The sequence below is a fragment of the Rhinoraja longicauda genome, chromosome 24 (genome assembly GCF_053455715.1).
Source record: "Rhinoraja longicauda isolate Sanriku21f chromosome 24, sRhiLon1.1, whole genome shotgun sequence".
NCBI lineage: Eukaryota > Metazoa > Chordata > Chondrichthyes > Rajiformes > Arhynchobatidae > Rhinoraja > Rhinoraja longicauda.
In genome coordinates this window covers 16,204,844-16,230,321 of record NC_135976.1, presented here as the reverse complement: position 1 = coordinate 16,230,321, position 25,478 = coordinate 16,204,844, and the positions used below count along the sequence as shown (strand labels likewise).

Genomic DNA, 25,478 nt, shown 5'->3' with positions numbered 1-25,478 from the left:
TACAAACCGTGGGTTAGACCGCAGCTGAAGTACTATTGGCACCCAAAGATCCCATGCAGATTGTCTTAGCACGAAAGTAGAACTTGCCGACAGAGTCTAACTTTAGCAGATTGTGATTTGGAATACAATTGTTCTGACGAAAATGTAAAAACATTTACGAGAATGGTTAACAAGAATGATCCCGGGGATGATTGGGTTAACCTTTGATGAGCACGCTATCCAGTCAGCAAGAAGACAATAAGTGATTATAATCAGGCCGTTCATAGTGTACAGATTCAGGATAAGGAGAATAATGTTTAGTGCAAGATGAAGTCCAGTAAAGTTTGATTAAGGATAGTCTGAAGGTCTCCGAAAGGTAGATGGTAGGTAATCTCTTGTAGGCAAGGCCCCAGCATAATCAAGAATCAGTCTCACTCCCTATTCTCCCCTCTCCCATCAGGCAAGAGGCATAGAGGAGTGAAAACGTATACCTGCAGATTCAGGGATAGTTTCTTCTCAGCTGTTATTAGGCAACTGACCATCCTATCACCAACTAGGGAGCGGTCCTGACTTCCCATCTACCTCTAGAAATCTTCGAATAATTGGTCTTTACCTTGTACTAAACATTATTCCCATTATCATGTATCTGTGCACTATGTATGGCTTGATTGTAATCACGTATAGTCTTTTCGCTGACTGGATAACATGCTCCAAAAAAGCCTTTCACCGTACTCACGACAACAATAATAGACTAAACTTACTGAAATGACCAGTCAATCTGTAGTTCATTGAGTGATAAAAATGCCACGACCCAGGGAAAACCTTGTGCAATTCTTCAAAATAATGTTAATAGGCTGCATACATCCTTCTGGGAGGGCAGGTGAGGCTCAATTTGACATCTTATCTGAAAGATGCATCTTCAAAAGTGCGTCTAGGTATGTATGGTTAGCATGCCAGGGAGGACTTGAATTCACAATGTTCTGTTGCAGAGGTTACATTCACTGGAACTTAGAAAACTAAGGAATGATTTGATCAAAGGATGGCATGGTTGCACAGTGGTAGACCTGCCCCCTTACATCGCCAGAGACCCGGGTTCGATCCTGACTACTGGTGCAGGGTCTGTACAGAGTTTGTACATTCTCCCTGTGGCCACATGGGTTTTCCTCCGGGTGCACCGGTTTCCTCCCACATTCCAAAGACATACAGGGTTTATAGTTTAATTGGCTTCAGTAAAATTGTCCTAAGTGTGTAGGATGTGAAACTGGGATAACATAGAACTATTGTGTGGTTGATCGTTGGTCGGTGCGGACCTGGTGAGCTGAAAGGCTTGTTTCCACACTCTATCACTAAACTAAACTAAACTAAACTAAACTAAACTGGACTGGACTAAACTAAATTAAACAAAACTTTAAGATATTACAGGCAGCATAGGACAGATGGGGAGAAATACTTTCTGGTGGCTAGAAATGAGGAACATTACTAATAGTTCAGAACCAGACATGATAGTAAAATTAGGAAACTTGCTGTCATTTTGAAGGTAACAGATGTTTGTACCTCTCTTCCCATCAGCAACAATTGTTCGTGGTTCTAGTCTGAGATTGGGAGCTCAAGGAGCTACAATGGATGTAGGCATAGGTCAGAATTATCAGTCGTGATCTCATTCAGTAGCAGGGCCCTCCATGTTTCCATACACTTATGATAGTCGGTCTGGGTGTTTGTCGGAAGTCACACATAAAATCAGGGATTAGACACAAGGAACTGCAGATGCTGGTTTACCAAGAAAGACACAAAGTGCTGGAGGAACTCAGCGTGTCAGGCAGCACTGGAGAATCATGGGTGTCTGACGTTTTGACATCCGACCCCAACCTGAAACCTCGCCCACCCATGTTCTCCAGAGTGCTGCCTGACCTGTTGAGTTACTTCAACATTTTGTGTCCTTGTTTTTTGTCATGGATTACGATTTGTTAATTTTTGTATTAGAAACACATTTTCAATGTCTATCCTATAAACAAATAACTTCTTTATTGTTAACAGGAGCTGTATAAGACAGTAGAGGGAATGTTGAACTCAAAGTGAGAGGGATAGTTTAAAGGAAATTTGCGGGGCAAGTTTTTTTTTCACACAGAGGATGACGGAGACAATAGACAATAGACAATAGGTGCAGGAGTAGGGCATTCGGCCCTTCGAGTCAGCACCACCATTCAATGCGATTATGGCTGATCATTCTCAATCAGTACCCCGTTCCTGCCTTCTCCCGATACCCCCTGATACCTGGAACGCAATGCTGGTGGTAGTGGGAGGCAGGTACAAAAGTGACATTTAAGACAACTTTGGGTAGGTGTATGGATATACAATGGAGGGACATGGATCATGTGCAGGAAGATAAGATCATAAGATCATAAGTGATAGGAGCAGAATTAGGCTAAATTTATCTCTATGAACTGTGATCTATCTCTCCCTCCTAACCACATTCTTCTGCCTTCTCCCCATAACCCCTGACACCCATACAAATCAAGAATCTATCTATCTCTGCCTTAAAAATATCCACTGACGGCCTCCACAGCCTTCTGTGGCAAAGAATTCCACAGATTCACCACTAAATAAATTCCTCCTCATCTCCTTCCCAGGAACTTCCTTTAATTCTGAGGCTATGACCTCTAGTCTTAGACTCTCCCACTAGTGGAAACATCCTCTCCACATCAACTCTACCCAAGCCTTTCACTATTCTGTACGTTTCAATGAGGTCCCCCCCTAATTCTCCTAAACTCTAGCGAGTACAGGCCCAGTGCCACCAAACACTCATCATATGTTAACCTAAGAGGTTAACCTTAATATGTTAACCTAATATGTTAACCTGATAAGAGTTGGTCTTGCCTTCATGTTCAGCATAGACGTTGTGGGCTGAAGGGCCGGTTCCTGTTCTGTACTGTTCTATGTTTAATGTATGTTCTATGTCAACTAATTTTAAGATGTTTCTCTTAAATGTATGTCATTGCCAAACAATTTATGTGGAAAAATTATCAAAAGATAATTAAGATAATAATCTTAAAAATACATGTTGCCTTCTTTGTCATTGTTCCAATGTTTAATTGTCTGTTATACAGAGTCTAGCTACAATAACAAGTTTTGTCAGTTTAATATGAATCATGGTTCCAAGATAGAAGAGATTAATCTCATGGACAAATATTGCTAGACGTCACAATCCGAAGAGAACTGTGATCACCAATCCTTATTATTGTGTCAATCTCAAATTTGTTCTTCTAGTCCATCATCAAATCAATTTAGTTTTCAGGTTTAGTTTAGTTTCAAGAAACAGTGTGGAAACAGGCCCTTCATCCCACACTCGGGCCAATTAAAGCCAATTACCCTAGAAACCTGCACGATTGTTCTATGTGGGAGAAACTGGAGCACCCAGAGAAAACCCACTCAGTCACAGGGTGAATGTACAAACTCCATACAGACAATAGACAATAGACAATAGGTGCAGGAGGAGGCCATTGGGCCCTTCGAGCCAGCACCACCATTCAATGTGATCATGGCTGATCATTCTCAATCAATACCCCGTTCCTGCCTTCTCCCCATACCCCCTGACTCCGCTATCCTTAAGAGCTCTATCTAGCTCTCTCTTGAATGCATTCAGAGAACTAACCTCCACTGCCTTCTGAGGCAGAGAATTCCACAGATTTACAACTCTCTGACTGAAAAGGTTTTTCCTCATCTCCGTTCTAAATGGCCTACCCCTTATTCTTAAACAATGGCCCCTGGTTCTGGACTCCCCCAACATTGGGAACATGTTTCCTGCCTCTAACGTGTCCAACCCCTTAATAATCTTATATGTTTCAATAAGATCCCCTCTCATCCTTCTAAATTCCAGTGTTTGACAGCACATGAAGTCAGGATTGAACCCGAGTCTCTGGCGCTGTAAGGCAGCAACTCTGCCACTGCACCTCTGTGCTCCCCCACCCCCCCCCCCCATATTATTTCTTTCACACCCATTGTTTTGTGTAAATTTGATCCTTTTTTGATCTTTTACAATTTTAAAATTAAATTTTTAAAATTTCATTTTATTTTAATTTAATTTTGAAATTAAATTTTTAAATATAAATGTAAAAAATGTGATCTTTGATCCTACAATGTTCAAACTCTTTCTTCAATCCAACCACCATCGCAGCTTCTGCCTGATGGAGTTGACTTAAAAAAAACTCTATTTGTAGTTTGCAATTGAGATCTTTGCCTGTGGTGATGAGAAATGGTTTTTGCTCGACTTTAGTTTTAGTGACATCATTCACTTTGTTGCTAAATAAATATCAAATAGAGAAGCCAAGAAGGAATAGCTCTGTTTGATGCCTCTGGGAATTTTAAGTGGTTCAGAAAGGACACAATGTGCATACATTTTCTTCAGCATAACCTCAAATGGTTGCCAAACTATTGAATATTATTTTAAAAAACTGGCAGCAAGATAAGTAGTAAAAGAGGAAGAAAGGTAAATGTCTGTCTCTTAAAACTGAGATGGGGGAATAAATGATAGGGGTTCCTCATAGTGGAGAACACAAAAATAGTCCCATTACGCATCTCAATAAGACTTTAGTTAGGCTGCATTTGGGGTAATATTAGACATAGACATGCACTATTAGACATAGACATAGAAAATAGGTGCAGGAGGAGGCCATTCGGCCCTTTGAGCCAATTGGTTGTTCCTTTGCACGAAGGATGTGTAGGCTTTGGAGGAGGCTCAGGGGAGGTTTACTAGAATGCTGTTTAGATTACGACATATTAGCTACAATGAGAGGTTGGAAAACTTTGATACCTGATAGAAGTATGTAATATTATGAGAGTCATAGGTAGGATGGATAGTGAGAACCTTTATCCCATGGTGGAAATATCTAAGACCAGAGGACATAGTTTTAAGATGAGAGGGCAAAGTTTAAGGGAGATGGCCGTGTCAAGTTTTTTTTTTATACACAGACGGTGTTGGGTGACTGAAACGCGCTGCCAAGGGAGATAGTGGAGGCAGATCTGATAGTGGCAGGCACATGGATATGCAGGGAATGGAGCGATATGGATCATACACAGGCAGATGAGATTAATTTATCTTGGCATCATGTTTGGCACAGACAATGTGGGCCAAAGGGCCTGTTCCTGTGCTGTACTGTTCTATGTTCTTCATCGAACAAGCAAGTAAGAGTCAAAAAAGTGTGCGGAATTTAGAACAATTCATATCACCAGAGAAAATATTGAGTAAACCAGCAGGACCAATGGTCAACAAATTCCCTGGAGCTAATGTGTAGGAAGGAACTGCAGGTGCTGGTTTAAACCAAAGATAGACACAAAAAGCTGGCGTAATTCAGCGGGATCGGCAGCATCTCTGGAAGAAGGGTCTGAAGAAGGGTCTCAAACCAAAATGTCACCCATTCCTTCTTTCCAGAGATGCTGCCTGTCCCGCTGAGTTACTCCAGCATTTTGTATCTACCCCTGGAGCTAATGTTTAGTTTAGTTTAGTTTACGGTCACGTGTACTGAGTGAGGTACAATGAAAACTTCTGTTGCGTGCTATCCAGTGAAAGACTATACATGATTACAATCAAGCTGTCCACAGTGTACAGATGTGGGATATAGAAAATAACTTTTAACGCACGATAAAGTCCAGTAAAGTCCGATAAAATATAATCTGAGGGTCTACAATGTGGTTGATGGTAGCTCAGGACCGCTCTCTTGTTTGTCATAGGATGGTTCCGTTCCCTGATGACAGCTGGGAAGAAACCCGCATTCCGGCATTACAAAAGAGTTGGCTGTAGGAATATTTGAAGAATGCAGTTGCAAAGTGGCAGAATATTACTGATTTGATGCTTAGGTCTTGCATTGATATAAATCATATGGAACTTCATTTTTTTTCGAAATTGAAGTGACCAAAAATGCCTTGGTTTGTACAGAAAATGCGAATAGCTTGGCTTTAAAAGTTCCCAAATTTCCACCCAGCCATTGGAAGTGCAGGGAAGTGTGATGATGTCCAACCCAAAGTCAGGCCACATGGAAAACATGCCAAGTTTCCGAGAAGCACTGGCCAAGATTTCAGAGTGTGACATTCTTTTGAGGAGGATGGAAGGAGAAGCTGTTCCAACAGAAAGTTTATTTGGGAAACATAGCTTGAGTTTCTCAGATGCTGTAATTCCTAACTCCTAGTGGGACTTGCACTGTGACCAATTCTGGTGGCAAAATATCAAGTAAGGCATCATTTACAAATTAATACAGTAAGTGTGGCTGGCTCGGGACCCTGCAGTGCACAGAAAGTGCCGAAAAAACATTCCAACATAAGAAATCAGAAGCAAGAGCAAGCTATTCATCTTTATAATTCATTAATGATTCATTCATGAAACCATTGCTCATGTGGCCCAACTCTCATCTTATTTTTCTATCCAATTCCCAGTCCTGCTATTTCATTCTGTTACAAATATTTGAACTTTATGATTTGGTGATTTATAATTTTAATTCGAACGTTGTCTCCTCAGAATTTTTGAGATCTAATCTGTCTTAATAAAAATATCATAGAACTTAGATAGTCATGGAGTCATAATGTCATACAACACAAAACAAATCGCCCAAGATGCCGACCAAGATGCCCCATGTTAGCTCGTCCTTATTGCCTGCATTTGGCCCATATCCCTCTAAAACTTTCCTAGTCATGTACCTGTCCAAGTGTCTTTTAAATGCTGTTAGAGTAGCTGCCTCTACCACCTTCTTTGGTAGCTCATTCCACATACTCACTGACCTCTGACCGACTGACGTCTTGCCCAACCTGTCCTTATAGCTCACGCCCTTAAGTCCTGGCAATATCCTCATAAATTTTCACTGCACTTTCCAGCTTAATGACATCTTTGATAATCATAGCAGGGTGACCAAAACTGGGCACAGTACTCCAAGTGTGGCCTCAGTAACACCTTGTTCAACTTCTATGAGCATTCCAACTTCTATGCTCACTACCCTGTCTGATGAAGGCCAATGTACCAAATCCCTGCTTGAACACCCCATCTACCTGTGAGGCCATTTTCAGGGAAGAATATAATTCCATGAATTTGATTACAATCCCTTCTGAAAGTTAGTTCCATAAATTAAAATGAGAGCAGATCAATGTTGACAAACTCATTCAACTCATTCTTACATCGGACTCCCTCCACCTTCCCACCATTACTCCTCTTTAGGGACGCACAGTGGCGCAGCGGTAGGGTTGCTGCCTTACAGCGACAGGGAACCAGGTTCGATCCTGCCCACGGGTGCTGACTGTACGGAGTTTGTACGTTCTCCCCATGACCATGTGGGTTTTCTCCGGGTGCTCCGGATTCCTCCCACATTCCTAAGACTTGCAGGTTTTCAGGTCAATTGGCTTCTATAAATTGTCCTCAGTGTGTAGGATAGAACCAGTGTATGGGTGATTGCTGTTCAGCATGGACTCTCTGGACCAAAGGGCATGTTTCCACTCTGTATCTCTAAACTAAAGTAAGAATAAATCATTGACACCCAATCATTTTCCATTACTCCCCACAACTTGTGTAATTTGCACAGATTTATCTTTCTGCATTTGAAGATCAGAATAGGAATTATCTCAGCAGATGTGTTGCACATATAAACGTACTCAAATAATTTTGAAACATTTATGACGCGACTGAAATAAGACTTTAAGCTTGTTCCATTGCCCTGCTTTTTCACTCCATTGCAAATATTTGAGCTTTATGAATTTGCAATTTAAATTCTCTCCTCTGAATTTTGAACTCTAATCCGTGTTCTGAAAAAAATTATGGAACTTCTTGCGAAATTGTTCACAGTCCCATCTGAGAATTAGTTCTAGAACACAAGAAACACATTTTCTCTCCCCCCCCCCCCCCCCCCAATTGTTTGCTTAGGTGATCAGTTGAATTATTAATTGATTGAAATATACAGCATGGGAAACAGAGCCTTCGGCCCACAGAGTCCACGCCAACCATCAACCCAACTGTTCACACTACTTCTGTGTTATCCCACTTTCTCATCCAACCAGGGGCAATTTACAGAGGGCCAATTGACCTTTGTACCTTTTCATATCTTTAGTTTCCCTTTCCCCTCACTCTCAGTCTGGTCTCGACCCGAAACGTCACCCATTCCTTCTCAACCAGAGATGCTGCCTGTCCCGCTGCGTTACTCCAGCTTTTTGGGTCTACCTTCAGTTTAAACCAGTATTTGCAGTTCCTTCCTACACAAAGAATGAACTTGTCTTGTTCCCTGTGTGTTGTGGAAGTGCATCCTATTGAGAGGACAACACAGGCCACTGATTACTTGCCTTCTTTAACGTTTTCAAGTCGCTCTGTCGGATTGAAGCCAGCAGCTGATCTCGTGAATTCCTCTCTCGGGCAGGTGGTCTACTTTCCAACTTTCTTTCCGAGACGGGCGTCAAGGAGTTTCTGAGCTTGGTGCCCTGGCCATTTCCTGGCACAGTCCTCTTGTTTGGTAACGCGTGGTTCTGTGTCACTGGGTTCGCGTTGTTGGGCAGTGCCGGGGGAGGAGGCGGTGGGGGTGGAAGGGGAGTTGGGGGAGTTGGGGGAGCTGGGGGAGCTGGGGGAGCTGTGTGAGCTGCCGCCTTCTTTGGACTTGCTTTAGGGGATGACCAGGGTGAACCTTTTGGAGAAGATTGCGGGGAGGGTTTCGGCGATCTCTGCAGGCCGAGTGCCTTTGGGACCTCCAGACCTTGCTTCTTGTCCCCCACTTGGCCCTGCCTCTGCTCTTGCAAGCGTCTCTGCCTCTGCTTGTCCATGTTTCGACTCAGTAGGTTTGTGACAGTCATTCGCGGCCCTGCCAGCTCAAAGTGGTAGCCCATCTTGAGGAGGGTGGTATTCTCCTTCAGAAGTTTGGCGATGTCCATCTCGACCTGTCCCCCAAAGATGTGCCGCTGGTTGTGGAATCGGAACTCTGTCAGGACGTGATTTTGCTGCAGTGCCCTCATGATGGCGAGGACCCCTTTGCCGGTGATGTAGTTGGACTCCAGGTTCAGGTTGGTTATACTTGTGTTCACCCTCAACACACCAGCGACGCTAAATGCAACATGATCGTCCGCGTGGGTGTTGGCGAAGCTGAAGGTTTTCACCACAGTGTTCCCTTTCAGAGCATCAGCAAATCGTATCAGGATCTCGTTGTTCATTCTCTCCGCATTATTTAAGTTGACTTCGGTTACCGCAGGATCATTGTCCCTAACTTTCTCTATCGACTCATCGTAAATGGTTGGAGTCGCAGCCGGTGCCTCGGGAACTTTAGCTGTTTTTTTCTCCTCCAGATTCCCTGTTCTGGACAAGTCTTTGCACTGTGTGGGACACTTTGTCTCTGCATTACGCGGGCAATCTTCATTTTCCTTACAGTCTTTGGTCTCGCTTTTAATTTTGCTGTTGTTTCCCTCATTGGCAATTTTCTTCGGCTTTTCATTCAATTTGGTGAGCTTTCCTCCTTTATCTTTGATCTCTTTGTTCGTCCCATTCTCTTCATTTCCTTTTCCTAGCGCCTCTCTTTTCTGCTCCTTGTTCCCTTTTGCCTCTTTGCTCTTCGCCTTATCACCAGTTTCTCTCTCCTTGGTGTTTTTAACCTTTCCACTTTCCTTGTCTTTCCTCTCGCTCTCTCCCGGTGTTTCAGCCATCTCCTCGCCTTGTTTCGTGCTACCATTGTCCAGTTTTTTTATTGCTTGCGTTTCAGCTTGTTCTGCTTTGGCTTGTTGACATGAACCATCCGGGCTTTGCCCTTCCTGAAAGAAAGGACGTGAATGACGATTAGGCCATAGAGATGGTAGAATCACACAGAACCAAATCCCAAAGTGCAGCCGATCCACCCGAAACATCACCTGTCTTTTTTTCCTGCAGAGATGCTGTCTGAACCGCTGAGTTGCTCCAGCACTTTGTGTCTATCTTCTATGTAGCCTGTCCATGTTCTCCAGCGATACTATCTGGCCCGCTGAGTTACCCCACCAATTTTTGTCTATCATCTATGTAGCTTATCCATGTCTCCCCGAGATGTTGCCTGACCCACTGTTGCCCCAGCACTTTTGCCTCACACAGCATGGAAAGGGGCTCTTCGGCCTACTAAGTCTGAGCCAAGCATCAGGCACACATTTCCATTGATCCTACACTAAAGCAATTTGTTTCATTCCCCACACTTCCATCAATTTTCACCGGATTTGACATCTGATGGGAACGTAGGGATATTAAAATGGGCTTAGTGTAGGTTTAATGTAACTCATCTGCACACCAGTGGCAATTGTTTACAGAGGCCAATTAACCTACCACCCTGCACGTCTTTAGTTTAGAGATACAGCACGGAAACAGGCCCTTCAGCCCACCTGTTCTCACTAGTTCTATGTTATCCTACTTTCACACCCACTCCCATCACACTAGGAGCAACTTCCAGAGGCCAGTTAACCTACAAACCCACACGTCTTTGGGGTGTGGGAGGAAACCGGAGCACCCGGATGAAACCTATGCGGTCACAGGGAGAACTAACAAACTCCACACAAAATCAAGAACAATCCATGTTAAACCATCTCAATTTTTTCAAAACCATGTCACATGCAAAAGACCAAAAAGGTCATTGATGAAAATGAGGAAAAAATTATCACAATAGAAATTATTTTCTGGGGTAGAATTTGGCCCAGAATCAGTTTAAGCTAATGAGGATTCCTTTTACTTTAAACTCATGGCTACAAACAGACGTGGGTTATTTTAACTCCTGGTCCCTAAATGGTTAATCCAGTTCATCTCAGCCTGACCTAATGACCTTGACTTTCAGATGGGCACTACCTGTCATAAAAGACGTCTATAATAAAAAAAATAGAACATTTCCTTTCAGCTTCTTTCTTTAATGAGGTTTACCATCTATGCCTCCACTTTCAATCAATATCACCAACGATCATCAGACTGATGAGGGACTCGACCAAAAACGTCATCTGTCTATTCCCTCCACAAATGTTTTCTGACCCATTGAGTTCCTCCAGCATTTTGATGGTGGACACAAAATGCTGGAGTAACTCAGTGGGTCAGGCGGCATCTCAGGAGAGAAGGAATGGGTGACATTTCGACCCAAAATGATTTAAACCAGCATCTGCAGTCATTTTCCTACACATCCTCCAGCATTTTCTTTTCGCTCAAGGTCTGCTGGATCTCCCATTTAACACCCTTTTCCATTTCCACACAGACCTTTCTGTCCTGGGCCTCCTCCATTACCAGAGTAAGGCCACACACAAACTGCAGGAGCAGCACCCCATATCCACTTGGGTAGCTGACAACCCAAAGACAGGTACAGATGCCGACTGACATGCTGAGTTCCTCCAGCACTTTGTCTTTTTCAACCACAGATTATGATGAAATCCTTTGCATTTCATCTTTCCAAGGATGTACAACAATGTGCACTAGGAGTGACAGGTCTTCACGTTCCTTTGCCAAGATCATTGGGATCAACAGATGCTTTAAAGACTAGCAGTGATTGTGATGTCCGTCCATCTTCCAGAGCTATTATCTACTATCTATCTCGTCGGAAACCCTCGAACTATCTTTGATCACACTTTACTGGACTTTATCATGCACTTAACGATATTCATGTTATTCCCTTTATCATGTCTCTGTACATTGTGGATGGCTCGATTGTAATCATAGAGTCATAGAGTGTGGAAACAGGGCCTTTAGCCCAACATGCCCACACCAACCAACATGTCCCATCTACACTAGTCCCATGCCTGCATTTGGCCCATATCCCTCCAAACCTGTCCTATCCATGTACCTGTCTAATTGCTTCTTAAATGTTGCAATAGTCCCTGCCTCAACCGCCTCCTCCGGCAGCTCATTCCATAAACCCACCACCCTTTGCATGAAAAAAGTTACCTCTCAGATTCCTATAAAATCTTTCCCCCTTCACCTAAAACCTATGGCCTCTGGTTCTCCATTCCCCAACTCTGGGCAGGAGACTCTGTGCGTCCACCCAATCTATTCCTCATGATGTACTACATGATTTTATAAACTTGTATTGTCTTTCTTCTGACTAGTTAGCACACAACAAAAGCTTTGCACTGTACCTCAGTACACGTGACAATAAACTGAACTCAAACTCAATTCTTTAGGTCAGATATTCTCTCAAAAGTGTAACTATGGTGATGTGTGTTGTGGCTGGACAATAGACAATAGACAATAGGTGCAGGAGGAGGCCATTCAGCCCTTCGAGCCAGCACCGCCATTCAATGTGATCATGGCTGATCATTCTCAATCAGTACCCCGTTCCTGCCTTCTCCCCATACCCCCTGACTCCGCTATCCTTAAGAGCTCTATCTAGCTCTCTCTTGAATGCATTCAGAGAATTGGCCTCCACTGCCTTCTGAGGCAGAGAATTCCACAGATTCACAACTCTGACAAGATTACATCTGCTTTCCCCATCCTAAGACTGTTTCTAGCATTAAGTAGCAAATACTTTATTTACAGCCTGGCTTTCTCTTTGTGGAAGTTTGTTATCTACAATGCCATTTGACATCCGGCCATTGCACCTCCAATGGTTAGAGTGCAACATAACATACTGCGGAGGAAGGAAGTGCAGATGCTGGTTTATACCAAAGATAGGCACAAAATGCTGGAGTAACTCAGCGGGTCAGGCACCGTCTTTGGACAAAAGGCATGGGCGCTGTTTTGGGTTGGGATTCTTCCTCAGACTCATGGAGCTCCTGGATCTTCAGCATGGAAACAGGTCTGAAGAAGTGTCCCAACCTGAAAGGTCACCTATCCATTTTCTCCAGAGATGCTGCCTGACCCACTGAGATACTCCAGCACTTTGCGTCTATCTTTCAACATACTGGGGAGTTTTGTTAGATTGTGTGCAGGTTGTGACACTGACAAGGCAATGGCAAATTATGTAATGTTAGTCTCTTTTCCCAGCCATTATACTGATGCATTCCCTTAAAAGGACTTATTCAGTGCCACTGGAAAAAAAATGTGAACAGTTACATCTAAGATCATTAACATCAAAAGCTATATTCTGGCTTCTGTTCGCAAGTTTCCACATATTTCCCTTGATAACAAACCTTCTAGGCTCACAGCATATGTTTCTTGCAAAGACCGTTAACATTTTTAGATGTTACCACACAGAGGGTGTTGGGCATATGGAACGAGCTACCAGAGGAGGTAGTCGAGGCAACAACATTTAAAAGGCAGTTGGACAAGTACATGGATAGGAGAGCTTTAGAAACATAGAAAATAGGTGCAGGAGTAGGCCATTCGGCCCTTCGAGCCTGCACCGCCATTCAATATGGTCATGGCTGATCATCCAGCTCAGTAGCCTGTACCTGCCTTCTCTCCATACCCCCTGATCCCTTTAGCAAAAAGGGCCACATCTAACTCCCTCTTAAATATAGCCAATGAACTGGCCTCAACTACCTTCTGTGGCAGAGAATTCCACAGACTCACCACTCTCTGTGTGAAGAAATGTTTTCTCATCTCGGTCCTAAAAGACTTCCCCCTTATCCTTAAGCTGTGACCCCTGGTTCTGGACTCCCCCAACATCGGGAACAATCTTCCCGCATCTAGCCTCTCCAACCCCTTAAGAATTTTATATGTTTCTATAAGATCCCCCTTCAGTCTTCTAAATTCCAGCGAGTACAAGCCCAGTCTATCCAGTCTTTCCTCATATGAAAGTCCCGCCATCCCAGGGATCAATCTGGTGAACCTTCTCTGTACTCCCTCTAAGGTAAGAACGTCTTTCCTCAGGTTAGGAGACCAAAACTGCACACAATACTCCAGGTGCGGTCTCACCAAGGCCCTGTACAACTGCAGCAGAACCTCCCTGCTCCTAAACTCAAATCCTCTTGCTATGAATGCCAACACACCATTCGCTTTCTTCACTGCCTGCTGCACCTGCACGCTTGCTTTCAATGACTGGTGCACCATGACACCCAGGTCACGTTGCATCTCTCCTTCTCCCAATCGGTCACCATTCAGGTAATACTCTGCTTTCCTGTTCTTGCCGCCAAAGTGGATAACCTCACATTTATCCACATTATATTGCATCTGCCATGCATTTGCCCACTCGCCTAATCTATCCAAGTCACTCTGCAGCCTCCAAGCATCCTCCTCGCAGCTAACACTGCCACCCAGCTTCGTGTCATCCGCAAACTTAGAGATGTTGCATTCAATTCCCTCGTCCAAATCATTAATATACACTGTAAATAACTGGGGTCCCAGCACTGAGCCTTGCGGTACCCCACTAGTCACTGCCTGCCATTCCGAAAAGGACCCGTTTATTCCTACTCTTTGCTTCCTGTCCGCCAACCAATTTTCTATCCACCTCAACACTGAACCCTCAATACCGTGTGCCTTAAGTTTGTACACCAATCTCCTATGTGGGACCTTGTCGAAGGCCTTCTGAAAGTCCAGATATAACACATCGACTGGTTCTCCCTTATCCACTCTACTAGTTACATTTAGAAGGATGGGGGCTAAAGGAGACCAAGTGGGACTGGTGTTGATGGAGCATCTTGGTTCACGTGGGTAAGTTGGGCCGAAGGGCCTGTTTCTATGCTGTTCGACTCTATGACTCCATGACCAGTGAAGAGGGAATTATGAAGACTTATGAACCTTGATATCCTATTACCTAATGTAAATAATTCTTTCTCATTTTTATTTTAGTTTTGTGTTCAAGTTATGTATTGAATCCCACTGGACTTGACCCACCACCTGGTCCACAGAGCCCACTTGTCCACCCACATTGCCCTGGGTGTGGAGAGCGGAGCAAGCTGAAGCTGGTGGATGTAAAAGCATCTCATATTCCTATTATTTACATCGGCGAAACCAAGCGCAGGCTCGGCGATCGCTTCGCTGAACACCTGCGCTCGGTCCGCATTAACAAAACTGATCTCCCGGTGGCCGAGCACTTTAACTCCCCCTCCCATTCCCAGTCTGACCTTTCTGTCATGGGCCTCCTCCAGTGCCATAGTGAGGCCCGCCGGAAATTGGAGGAACAGCACCTCATATTTCGCCTGGGCAGCTTGCAGCCCGGTGGTATAAACGTCGACTTCTCCAACTTCAGATAGCTCCTCTGTCCCTCCCTTCCCCTCCTCCTTCCCAGATCTCCCTCCATCTTCCTGTCTCCACCTATATCCTTCCTTTGTCCCGCCCCCCTGACATCAGTCTGAAGAAGGGTCTCGACCCGAAACGTCACCCATTCCTTCTCTCCCGAGATGCTGCCTGACCTGCTGAGTTACTCCAGCATTTTGTGAATAAATCATATTCCTCTTGTGTAGCTTACAATCCAACAGTGTGAACATTGAATTCTCCAATTTTAGGTAACCTCTAACCACCACCAACGCCCCACCTGAATCCCCCCCCTCCTCACCCCCCCCCCCGCATATTCCTCCCCTGTACCCTACCTGTACTCACACCTATTTCTCCCCTCCACCCCTCCTGCTACTTTCCTCCCTCTAGCTTCACAATCCACCACTCTCTCTCATACCTTCTGTCCTTATCTCCAGCCCTTGTTCCAACCATCTCGGTATCAAAGATCCCCCTTCCCTATCTCCACCTATTACTTGCCATGTTTTGCCCTGCCTCTCCCCTTTTCCAGCTTTCTTCTCCCCCTTACAATCAGTCTGAAGCAGGGTCCCGACCCGAAACGTCACCTATCCATGTTCTCCAGAGGTGCAGCCTGACCCGCTGAGTTACTCCAGCACTTTGTGTCTGGCAGCTCTGAACATAGCTGAGGCTTACAGCCCAGGAAGCCACATCAATTACTGTGGGCTGCACTGGTTTCAATGGTAGGGCCCTATAACTTGATGCAATGCTCTGCATTTGGAAGTGGAAAACTGAACAGGTCACGAGGTCTTGTGTGGTTCCCTGCTTGGAGTTCATGTATGGACATCATGCTGGAGATAGAAATTGTCTCTGTAATGAGTTAAACATGCCTGTTCTTCTTGCATGGCTATAGTCATAAATCATACAGCACGGAAACAGGCCCTATGATCCAATTCACCAATGCCGACCAAGATGCCCCACCTGGGCTCGTCTCACCTACCTGCATAAGACCCATATCCCTCTTATCCATGTACCTGTCCAAATGTTTTTCAAATGTTGTCACAGTAACCTGGCCCAACTACCTCCTCTGGCAGCTCATTACATATACCCACCACCCTCTGTGTGAAAAAAAGTACCCTGAGGTTCCTGTTACATCTTTCCCTTCTCACCTTAAACTTCTGTCCTCTGGTTCTTGATTTCCCTACCCTGGGTAGAAGGTGCCGGGCATTCACCCCATCTATCTCCCTCATGATTTTATACTCCTATACTGCCGGGCAGCACGGTGGCGCAGCTTTGTTGACCTCCCAGCGGAGCGAGCTGTCCGTCAAGGAATGTTGCCGACTGGCCCGCTGCAGACTGCAGGAGTACGTGCTGAGGGACGCACTGAAGCTCGGTGCAGCCAACGCCAAGGCTCTGTGGGGGAGGACCACAGTCTAGGGTCCTTCCGCTGCTGGAAATGGGGGGCAGGGTGTGGTGGAGAGAGACGCCCCTCCAAATAAGGGATTCTGTGTAAAATTGGAAATGAATATCTGCATTGACTGTGTAATCTCCGGAAATGTCGGATGGAGTTGTTGAAAAGAAGACGTTTTGTAAATATTTATTACTTGAATTAAGTATTTTTTTGATAGAATTTTTTTTATTATAGTTGCTACCTTACAGCACCAGAGACCTGGGTTCGATCCTGACTACTGGTGTCTGGACAGAGTTAGTTCCTGTGACGTGCATGGGTGTTCTCCATGGGCTCTGGTATCCTCCCGCTCCAAAGACGCGCAGGTCTGTAAGCTAATTCGCTTGGTATAATTGTAAATTGTCCCTAGTGTGTGTAGGATCGTGTGAATGTATGGCATGATCACTGGTCGGCACGGACTCGCTGGGCTGAAGGGCCTGATTCCATGATGTATCTCAAAACTACATTATAAGATCACCCCTCAACCACCAGTGCTCGAAGGAATGTCAAGGTTATTTGAGATGAAGGATCCAGTTGCCTATAAAACCATATCTAAATGTCAACGTTTTGGAAGAGAGCTTCAGAAAACTACTCAGAGTTATCACTACACTCAGTAGCGATGATTGAACGTTACTATACAAGAGATGAAGTCATTTCATAAACAGTATGCAATGGAGCCGCTGTGAACTGTTTATTGCGAACATATACAATTAATTCATCACCAGATTTTCACTGTATAGTAGCTCAGTTTTCCTCGAAATATTTTCTGTCTGAACATTTGCTACTTGGGGCCTTGTGTTCTGTTTTAGTCACCCTGCTACAAAAAGATGGAGAGTGCAGGGAAGATTTACAAGGATATTGCCTGGACCGGAGGGCCTGAGCTCCAGGGAGAGGTTGGGCAGGCTAGTTTTAAGGGGCGTGGCTGTGTTCTGCAGCTGCGGCTCACCGGCAGTCTCTCTGTCTTTTTTTTGTTTTTTTGTCTATTGTCATCGTTTAATGTGCGTTTTGTTCTATTTTTAACTCTGTGTATGTGGGGGGGTGATGGGGGGTGGGGGAAACCTTTTTTCTAATCTCTTCCTCAACGGAGATGCGACCTTTACCGTGTCGTATCTCCGTTCGCGCTACGGCCTAACATTGTGGAGTCGGCGGCCTCCAGCTGGGATCGACCTTGAAGACTCCGGTCGCAGGGCCTGGACTTACCATCTCGGAGGCTTCGGCCGTGGGCCCTGCAGACCGCAACATCGGGAGTTCGCAGGTCCCTGGCTGGCGACCGGTTTTTGGGAGCTCCAGCCGTAGCAGCTTCGACCGCCCTGAAGCGCGAGGTACGATCGACCCGCTCGCAGGCCCTTCATCGCCCTGCATGGCCCGGCCGCAGCACTTTCCATCGCCCGGTGGGGGCTCAGGATTTTCATCGGCCTGCTCGGCTCGGCTCGGCCCTGGGACTTTCCATCGCCCAATGGGGGCTCAGGACTTTCATCGGCCTGCTCGGCTCGGCCCTGGGACTTTCCATCGCCCGGTGGGGGCTTCAAAAAGTTGGGAGCCTCGATCACCTCGTGGCACCACGGGAGAAGAATGAGGAGGAGATAAGACTTTTCTTTGCCTTCCATCACAGTGAGGGTGTGCCTAGAGCAATCACTGTGATGGCTGTTTATGTAAAAATTGTATCTGTGTGTCCTGTGCTTTTTGTTGTCTACTGCCGGACCCTGACGTGAGAGGACGCTGGCGTTGTTTATTCGCCGCTTTTCCGTCAGGATAGTTTGTCTGTTTGTTTTTATGTTATGATTGTTTATGTAAAGCGCTTTGAGCACCTGATAAGGCGCTATATAAAATAAATGCTTATTATTATTATTATTATAGAACTGTATACTTTGGAGCAAGGAGACTAAAGGGTGCTGCTGTGGAGTATAAAACCATGAGGGGAAAGGATAGGGTGAATAAACAGAGTTTCTTTCCCTGGGGTAGTGGAATCAAGAGCAAGAGCTTTAAGGTGAGTGGAGAAAGATTTAAATGGAATCTGTGAGGCAACTTTTTCACACAATTAAACAGTTAGTTGAGGGGTGGTCGTATAGATGTGTGTAAGGAATAGATAGGGTGAATGCACAGAGTCCTTAACCATCAGAGGGGGAATCAGGAACCAGAAGATGGAAATTTAAGGTGAGAGGGAAAAGATTTGTTAGGAACTTGAGGGGCACTCAGAGGGTGGTGGGTATATTAAACGAGCTGTCAGAGGAGATAGTCAAGCCAGTACTAATACTACAGTGAAAATACATTTGGGCAGATACATAGATAGGAAAGGTTTAGAGGGATATAGGCCAGGTCTCTCCAGGTGGGATTAGCTTGGATGGGGATTTTGGTCGACAAGGACAAGATGGGCCGAAGGATGCCTTGTTTCCGTGCAGTATGACTCTTTGATGCCATAAAATTGACTTGCATCTTAAGCAGTTTTCCCCAGCTGTTATCAGGCAACTGAGCCATCTTATCAACAGCTAAAGAGTGGTCCTGAGCTGCCATTTACCTTTCTCTGGAGACCCTTGGACCATCTTTAATCGGACTTTATCTTGCACTAAATGTTATTCCCTTTATCATGCATCGGTGCACTGTGGACAACTTGGCAGTAATCATGTATAGTCTTTCCGCTGACTGGTTAGCACGCAACAAAGGCTTTTCACTGTACCTTAGTACATGTGACAATGAACTAAATTAAACTAAACGAAAAAGCATTACCAGTGCCTTCTCCAAAAATTTGGGAAATGCATGATTACAATGGCCACATTCAGATGAGACAAAGTTCTGGTCTTCAACTGATCCAGTTGGACGTCTGCAGCCTATTAACGCAAGCTCATAAAATTTCATCGCTTTTACTATTTGGATCCAATTGCACATTCATCTTCCAACGAACCCCATTACTTTTACCAAGTCTTACTATTTTGATGTTATAAGCTGATATTATATGGACCCACTCCCCTTTCAACATAATATCCATTTATTCATTATATTAAATTGATATAGAGTTACAGATACCACTCAAAGATGTCACAACCACCTCCAATGGCAGGGATCATACCTAAAATAAAACCTTTGGGTGTTTTTTAACACACATAACAGCTTCACATGTCTGTAAAGTGCTCCACAAAAATACATTCCATTACACATCTGAAGCTGTTGTTAACATCAGAAGGTATGAAAATAGAGCAGGTTTGCTGAAAATCTTGTCAGAATGCAGAACAAAATGGAAAAAATAAACGAAACTAAAAGGCATTACCAGTACTATGCTATTTTAAAATAGCCCTCTAATTCAAGGTGCCTAATACTGGACCCCTGAGCAACTCTACCGCTGCACCACTGTTCTGAAATACAACCCTGGACATGAGCTTGCGGGCTCCTTCAAACTAATGTCCACCCGACATTTTCCAAATGGGGCAGCACGGTGATACAGCAGTAGAGCTGCTGCCTTACAGCGCCAGAGTTCGATACTGACAATGGGTGCTTGTCTGTCTGGAGTTTGTACGTTCCCCCTGTCACCTGTGTGGGTTTTCTCCGGGAGTTTCGGTTTCCTCTCACATCCCAAAGGCGTACAGGTTTGTAGGCTAATTGACTTGGTATAATTGTAAATTGTCCCGAGTGCAGGATAATGCACGTGTGCGGAGATCGCTGGTTGGCGCGGACTCGGTGGGACGAAGGGCCTGTTTCCACTGTATCTCTAAAATCTCAAACGGGTTAAACAACAAGGCACATGGTTGTGGATGGAGCACTGGTTTGCAACTAAAACATCTTGACTGGATTTTTATAAACTGTTTCCCACAGAATAAAAATTGGCCACATTCCACCAAGTGATTTGTTTAAGACCCATGGCTTGAAGCTTTTTCCTAATTAGGATGGCATACCCACGACTGTGAGGGTTTCATGAATCCTCCAACATACTCTATCCAGCTACACTTCAGTTTATGACTTTCAACTTCTAGCAAGTACATAAACTCATCATTTTTCAATGGCACCAAGAATCATGTGGTTTACTTATTATTAATGATCTGAAAAGTGTGTCTGCATCTCATTTGAAAAGACCTCACAAATCTAATTTTTGTTTATCTTTGAACACCGTTAACTCTTTCAGTACTAAGCTGTAACGAAAGAATTCCATTGTTCTGTTGTTGATACAGATGATAATTAAACACGAGAGGAATATGGGCCAAACGTGGGCAAATGGGATGTCTTGGTCAGCAGGGGTGAGATGGGCTGAAGGGCTGTATGAGTCTATAACACTGTGGTTCTTGGCTCTTTCAATCACCGCCTATGAATATATCTTCTCAACAGATGCTGCCCGACCCACGGAGTTACTCCAGCACTTTGTGTTTTGCTCAACAATTTAGCATCTGCAGTTTCTTGTGTTTCCAATAATATATTTTCCTGACTGTCGGCAAAACTCCACAAATACTGCTGCCTTACAACTCCAGCAACAAAGTTTCGATCCTTCGGTGCTGCCTGTGTGGAGTTCGCATGTCATCCCTGTGACTGGAAGGACTTCATAAAGTCAAACAAAATGGGAACAGGCCTGTAGGCCCAACTTGTCTATGCTGACCACGATGCCCCATTTACACTAGTCCCATCTGCTTGCGTTTAGCCCGTATCCTTCTAAACCTATCCTACCAAGTGTCCAAGTGTCATTTAAATATTTATTCACAAAATGCTGGAGTAACTCAGCAGGTCAGGCAGCATCTCAGGAGAGAAGGAATGGGTGACGTTTCGGGTCGAGATCCTTCTTCAGTCAGAAGGGTCTCGACCCGAAACGTCACCCATTCCTTCTCTCCTGAGATGCTGCCTGACCTGCTGAGTTACTCCAGCATTTTGTGAATAAATACCTTCGATTTGTACCAGCATCTGCAGTTATTTTCTTATACTAAGTGTCATTTAAATGTTATTATAGTACTGGCCTCACCTACATCCTCTGGCATCTTGATCCATATACCCACAATGCTCTGAGTGAAAATAATTTGCTCCTCAGATTCCTAATAAATCTTTCCCCTCCCACCTAAAACTATCTCCTCTGGTTTTTGATTTCTTGACCCAGGCCGAAAGACTCTGCGCATTCACTGTATCTATTCCCCTCAAGGTTTTACACACCCCTATAAGATCATCCCTCAGCCTCTAGCGCTCCATGGAATAAAGTCCCAGCCTGCCCCACCTCCCTAAAGCTCAGGACCTCAAGTCCTAGCGTCATCCTTGTACATCTACTATGTAGTCTTTCCAGCGTAATGACATCCTTCCTATAGTTTCTTCCAGGTACTTTGGGTTTCTCCCACATCCCAAAGACACACAAGTTACTAGGTTAGTCACAAATTGCTGGAGTAACTCAGAGGGCCAGGCAGCATCTCCAGCAAAAAAGGATGGGTGACATTTCGGGTCAGAACCCTTCCAAGACCCGTCTATCTTTGGTATAAACCAGCATCTGCAGTTCTTTATTTCTACCCTCTTTGCTAGGTTAATAATAGGTTCAATCTCAGGAGAGTTGGTGGGAGTGTGGGATTGCTGTAAATGGGTACTTGATTTCCAGCGCAGGCGTTGTAGATCAAAGGTCCCGTTTCTGTTCTGTATCTCTCTGTGTCACTAATTATAGACAGGACTGACAAATGGGAACTGGCATGGTGCCGCTCGGTCAATGTTCAATCACCCATCTCTGGCAATTGGCCAGCATCTCCCTTCCACCTCCACACAAGCAACTTGACAATAATTGTCTCCACGCTCTTTCTAAGCAGTACCAGTTCTACTGACAGTTCCACTATCTCTAGTTTTACCTGTTATACTGTTGGTTATTTCAATGACCAACTCCTTGGGCCTCATAACCTTCCAAAGACATTCCTCTGTGCAAGAATATTATTCTGAGCTTCACGAAGGAGAATTGGATGGAAATGGATGAACTCTTCGTCATTTAAACATGTCCTATAGTAATGCTGGAAAATGCCTTTGGATGTTCAATGCCTGGCTATCCATGTTCTCCAGAGATGCTGCCTGAACCTCTGGGTTACTCCAGCACTTTATGTCCTTTTCTATCTAAATAAAGCTTTTACATGTTTTCAGTTTACAGCAACAGAGTCCCATTACTGATGATGAAATGTTTGGGAGTTCTGTCTTTTGGATTGCAAACGACAACCTCTAACAAAAGACAGGACTTAGATGACAAACCGGCAATTCGCAGAAGTTCTAAGTATCCAACAGTAACGTCTCTTATCATTCCTCATTCTGCAGCCTTGATCCTCACTGTGGCCTAAATCTAACCATGGCAACCATTACCAGAAAATCCAATCTGACCATTATTTAAAAGATAGACACAAAACATTGTGCTACATGTCGTTTATAGTCCTGCTATAAAGTAATGAAAATATAACTTTGTAATGCCCCAAATCAGATTATTTTAGGTGTCTGATTCAGTTGATGGTGGAATCTAACGGTGTTTTAGTCAAGACACCAGTAATAACACAACATTCTTGTTGTTTTAGTTTGGCAAAATATGTAGTGCCATTTCTGAAGTTATCAGTGTGTTGATCTTTAAACTCGTGCACTGTAAAGTTTAAATCACAACCCGAGTTTACTACTTACATCTAAAGGGGATAATTTCTGCTTTTGCTGCTTTGATGTTAGACTGGCAAAGGAGGTAAAACTGCCCATTTATTTTATTTCAGATGACTTCCATGAAACTAAGTTCAAGATGAAAAATGAAGATTTTATACATGCACACGCACACAGACAGGCAGACAGACAAGCGCACACACACACACACACAAACACACGCAGAATTAGGCCAGTTCACCATGAAGAACCAATTCAGTTCCGTACAAAGTTTCAGCATGGAAACAGGCCCTTTGCCCCCCTGAATCCACACCAACTTGATCTTGATCACTAGTTCTATGTTATCCCACCTTCGCACCCACTCCCTCACATGCTAGGAGCAATTTACAAAGGCCAATAAACCTACAAAGCCGCACATCTTTAGGATGTAGGCGTGTAACTGGAGCACCCGGAGGAAACCCATGAGGTCAGAGGGTCAACATGCAAACTCCACACAGACAGCACCTAAGGTCAGGATTGAACCCAGGTCTCTGGTGCAGTGAGGCAGCAGCTCTGCCCGCTGAGCCACTGTGCCATTAAATATCATAAAATAAACATCATTAACTAATATAAATGAAGAACATTAGACACTGAATCCTCAACACAACATTTGTTGAGCTGTTGGAGTCGTGGAGTTATACATCATGGAAACAGGCCCTCTGCCCAACTTGCCCGTGGTGACCAAGATGCTCCATCTACACTAGTCCATCAAATCTTTCCCCCCTCACCTTAAACCTATGTCCTCTGGTTTTTCCATTCCCCTACTCTGGGTAAAAGACCTATTCACCCCATCTATTCCTACCGTGATTTTGTACACCTCCACAAGATCACCCCTCATCCCCATGTGCTTCAAGGGATAAAGTCCTAGCCTGCCTAGCCTCTCCCTATAGCTAAGGCCCTCAGGTCCAGGCAACATCCTCATTAAAGCTCAAGTAGATTATTAACAACATTGTAAAATACAATTACAGTACTCAACCCCGGCAATCAATGTCGACGTTATGAATATGCATTAAAAAAAATAACTCACGTCAAGAGACATCTCTCTCTCTATCAGTTTCTTGGTGGATTTCTCACAGTAGGTGAGCATTGCCTCGCGGTCATACGTTCCTGTGGACTGCTTGTCCGTCTGATTCCTCTGCCTCAGTCCGATAGCGACACTGGAATTAGGGCCCATCACCTCCAATTCTACCTGTAGCTCTTGCATTTCCTCTGGAGAAAGATTTGCCAACAAATTATCAATATCTGGATCCTCGCTCACCTGCCTTTTGTATTCTTGCTTTCTAAACCGTGACATTGTGTTTGTTCTGTCTTGTGGTGGTCCAAAGTTTAAAAACCAAAACGCAAACTACAGCTGTACAGTCCAGAAACACGGAGTGAACTACTACTTATTTGTTGCAGCAGTGAAATCCGGCGACATCCGTGGAAAAGTTGAAGATAGTCTCTTGCGTTTGCAAGAATGATTTGATAATCTTCGATAGTTGGAATAAATAAAACTAGCTCCTTTTAAACTGTGTCTGGGGGAACTGTCGATGCTGGTTTACCCCCCCAGCTTTGTTGTGTTTATCTTCCTTTAAACTGTTCCCAGCCAGCAGGTGATCCAAGCGAGACTGTAGTGAATCCTTATATGATTTAGCAACCAAACATGAAATGCAACGAGTAAATTGATGTGCGTTTGCACCAGTGAATTTGATCTAAGTGCCGTCTTGAATACTAATTTCATGAACTGCCAGTTAGCAGCGAGAGAGAGAGACCTGACAGCCTATCGGTCCCAGTGGTAAGTTGAAGACATTCCTCGGAATCCTAAGCACTTGCATTGCCAAATTTAGTTCGGCTGATTTAGCCTTGAAAGGCAATGGGAAGAAGTACAGCAAAACAAAGACTCGCAACAAAAAAAAAAGACCAACCGCAAGAGCTGGCAGCAATAAATGTTTAATTAACGCTGTGTAACAAAAAAAACTTGTAAAGGCGGAAATATCGCAGCACGGTCAAAAAGACTAAATTTGGGCAGTGGGAATGAAATCGACTTCGACCAAAATGTTTTAAACAGCATAATTTTGATGTAAAGGGAAGTTTCACAGCGCTTCTCTTTTACCCCCGGGGTCGATATATTCACACACTCCCCCAAAAATCTCAATTAGGCTGATCTGTAACTGTGGTTTACAGCGGGTCACGGTAACATTTGGTGAAGGGACTGACTTTCTCTTTGAAATTTGCAGCATGCTTTACTATTAAAGAATAGCAGCCAAAATACAATTGGACCAAAACAAGGCTGGATGTATAGAAATGAACCGTTGTCCTTGTAGTTCTTTGTCTTTTGTCTAATTAATCTCGAGCAATTATCGGTATTCTCATTACATACTTTTGGCAAAGGTTCAAACCCCAGTTGTTGGCAGGGGACTGACATTTAAA

General features: G+C 44.3%; 1 protein-coding gene across 1 annotated transcript in view; it reads right to left on the bottom strand.

Annotated features, from left to right (window-relative positions):
• LOC144605443 (leiomodin-1-like) overlaps window positions 1-24,709 on the bottom strand; it is a 28,681-nt gene extending 3,972 nt beyond the window's left edge. Inside the window, exons 1-2 of the mRNA XM_078420708.1 lie at window positions 24,097-24,709; window positions 8,287-9,732 (exon numbers count right to left, since the gene is read on the bottom strand). Of these exons, the coding sequence (XP_078276834.1) occupies window positions 8,287-9,732; window positions 24,097-24,363 (1,713 nt within the window). The 5' untranslated portion in view covers window positions 24,364-24,709. The remainder of the gene's footprint in view (window positions 1-8,286; window positions 9,733-24,096) is intronic.
• Between the last annotated feature and the right edge of the window lie 769 nt (window positions 24,710-25,478).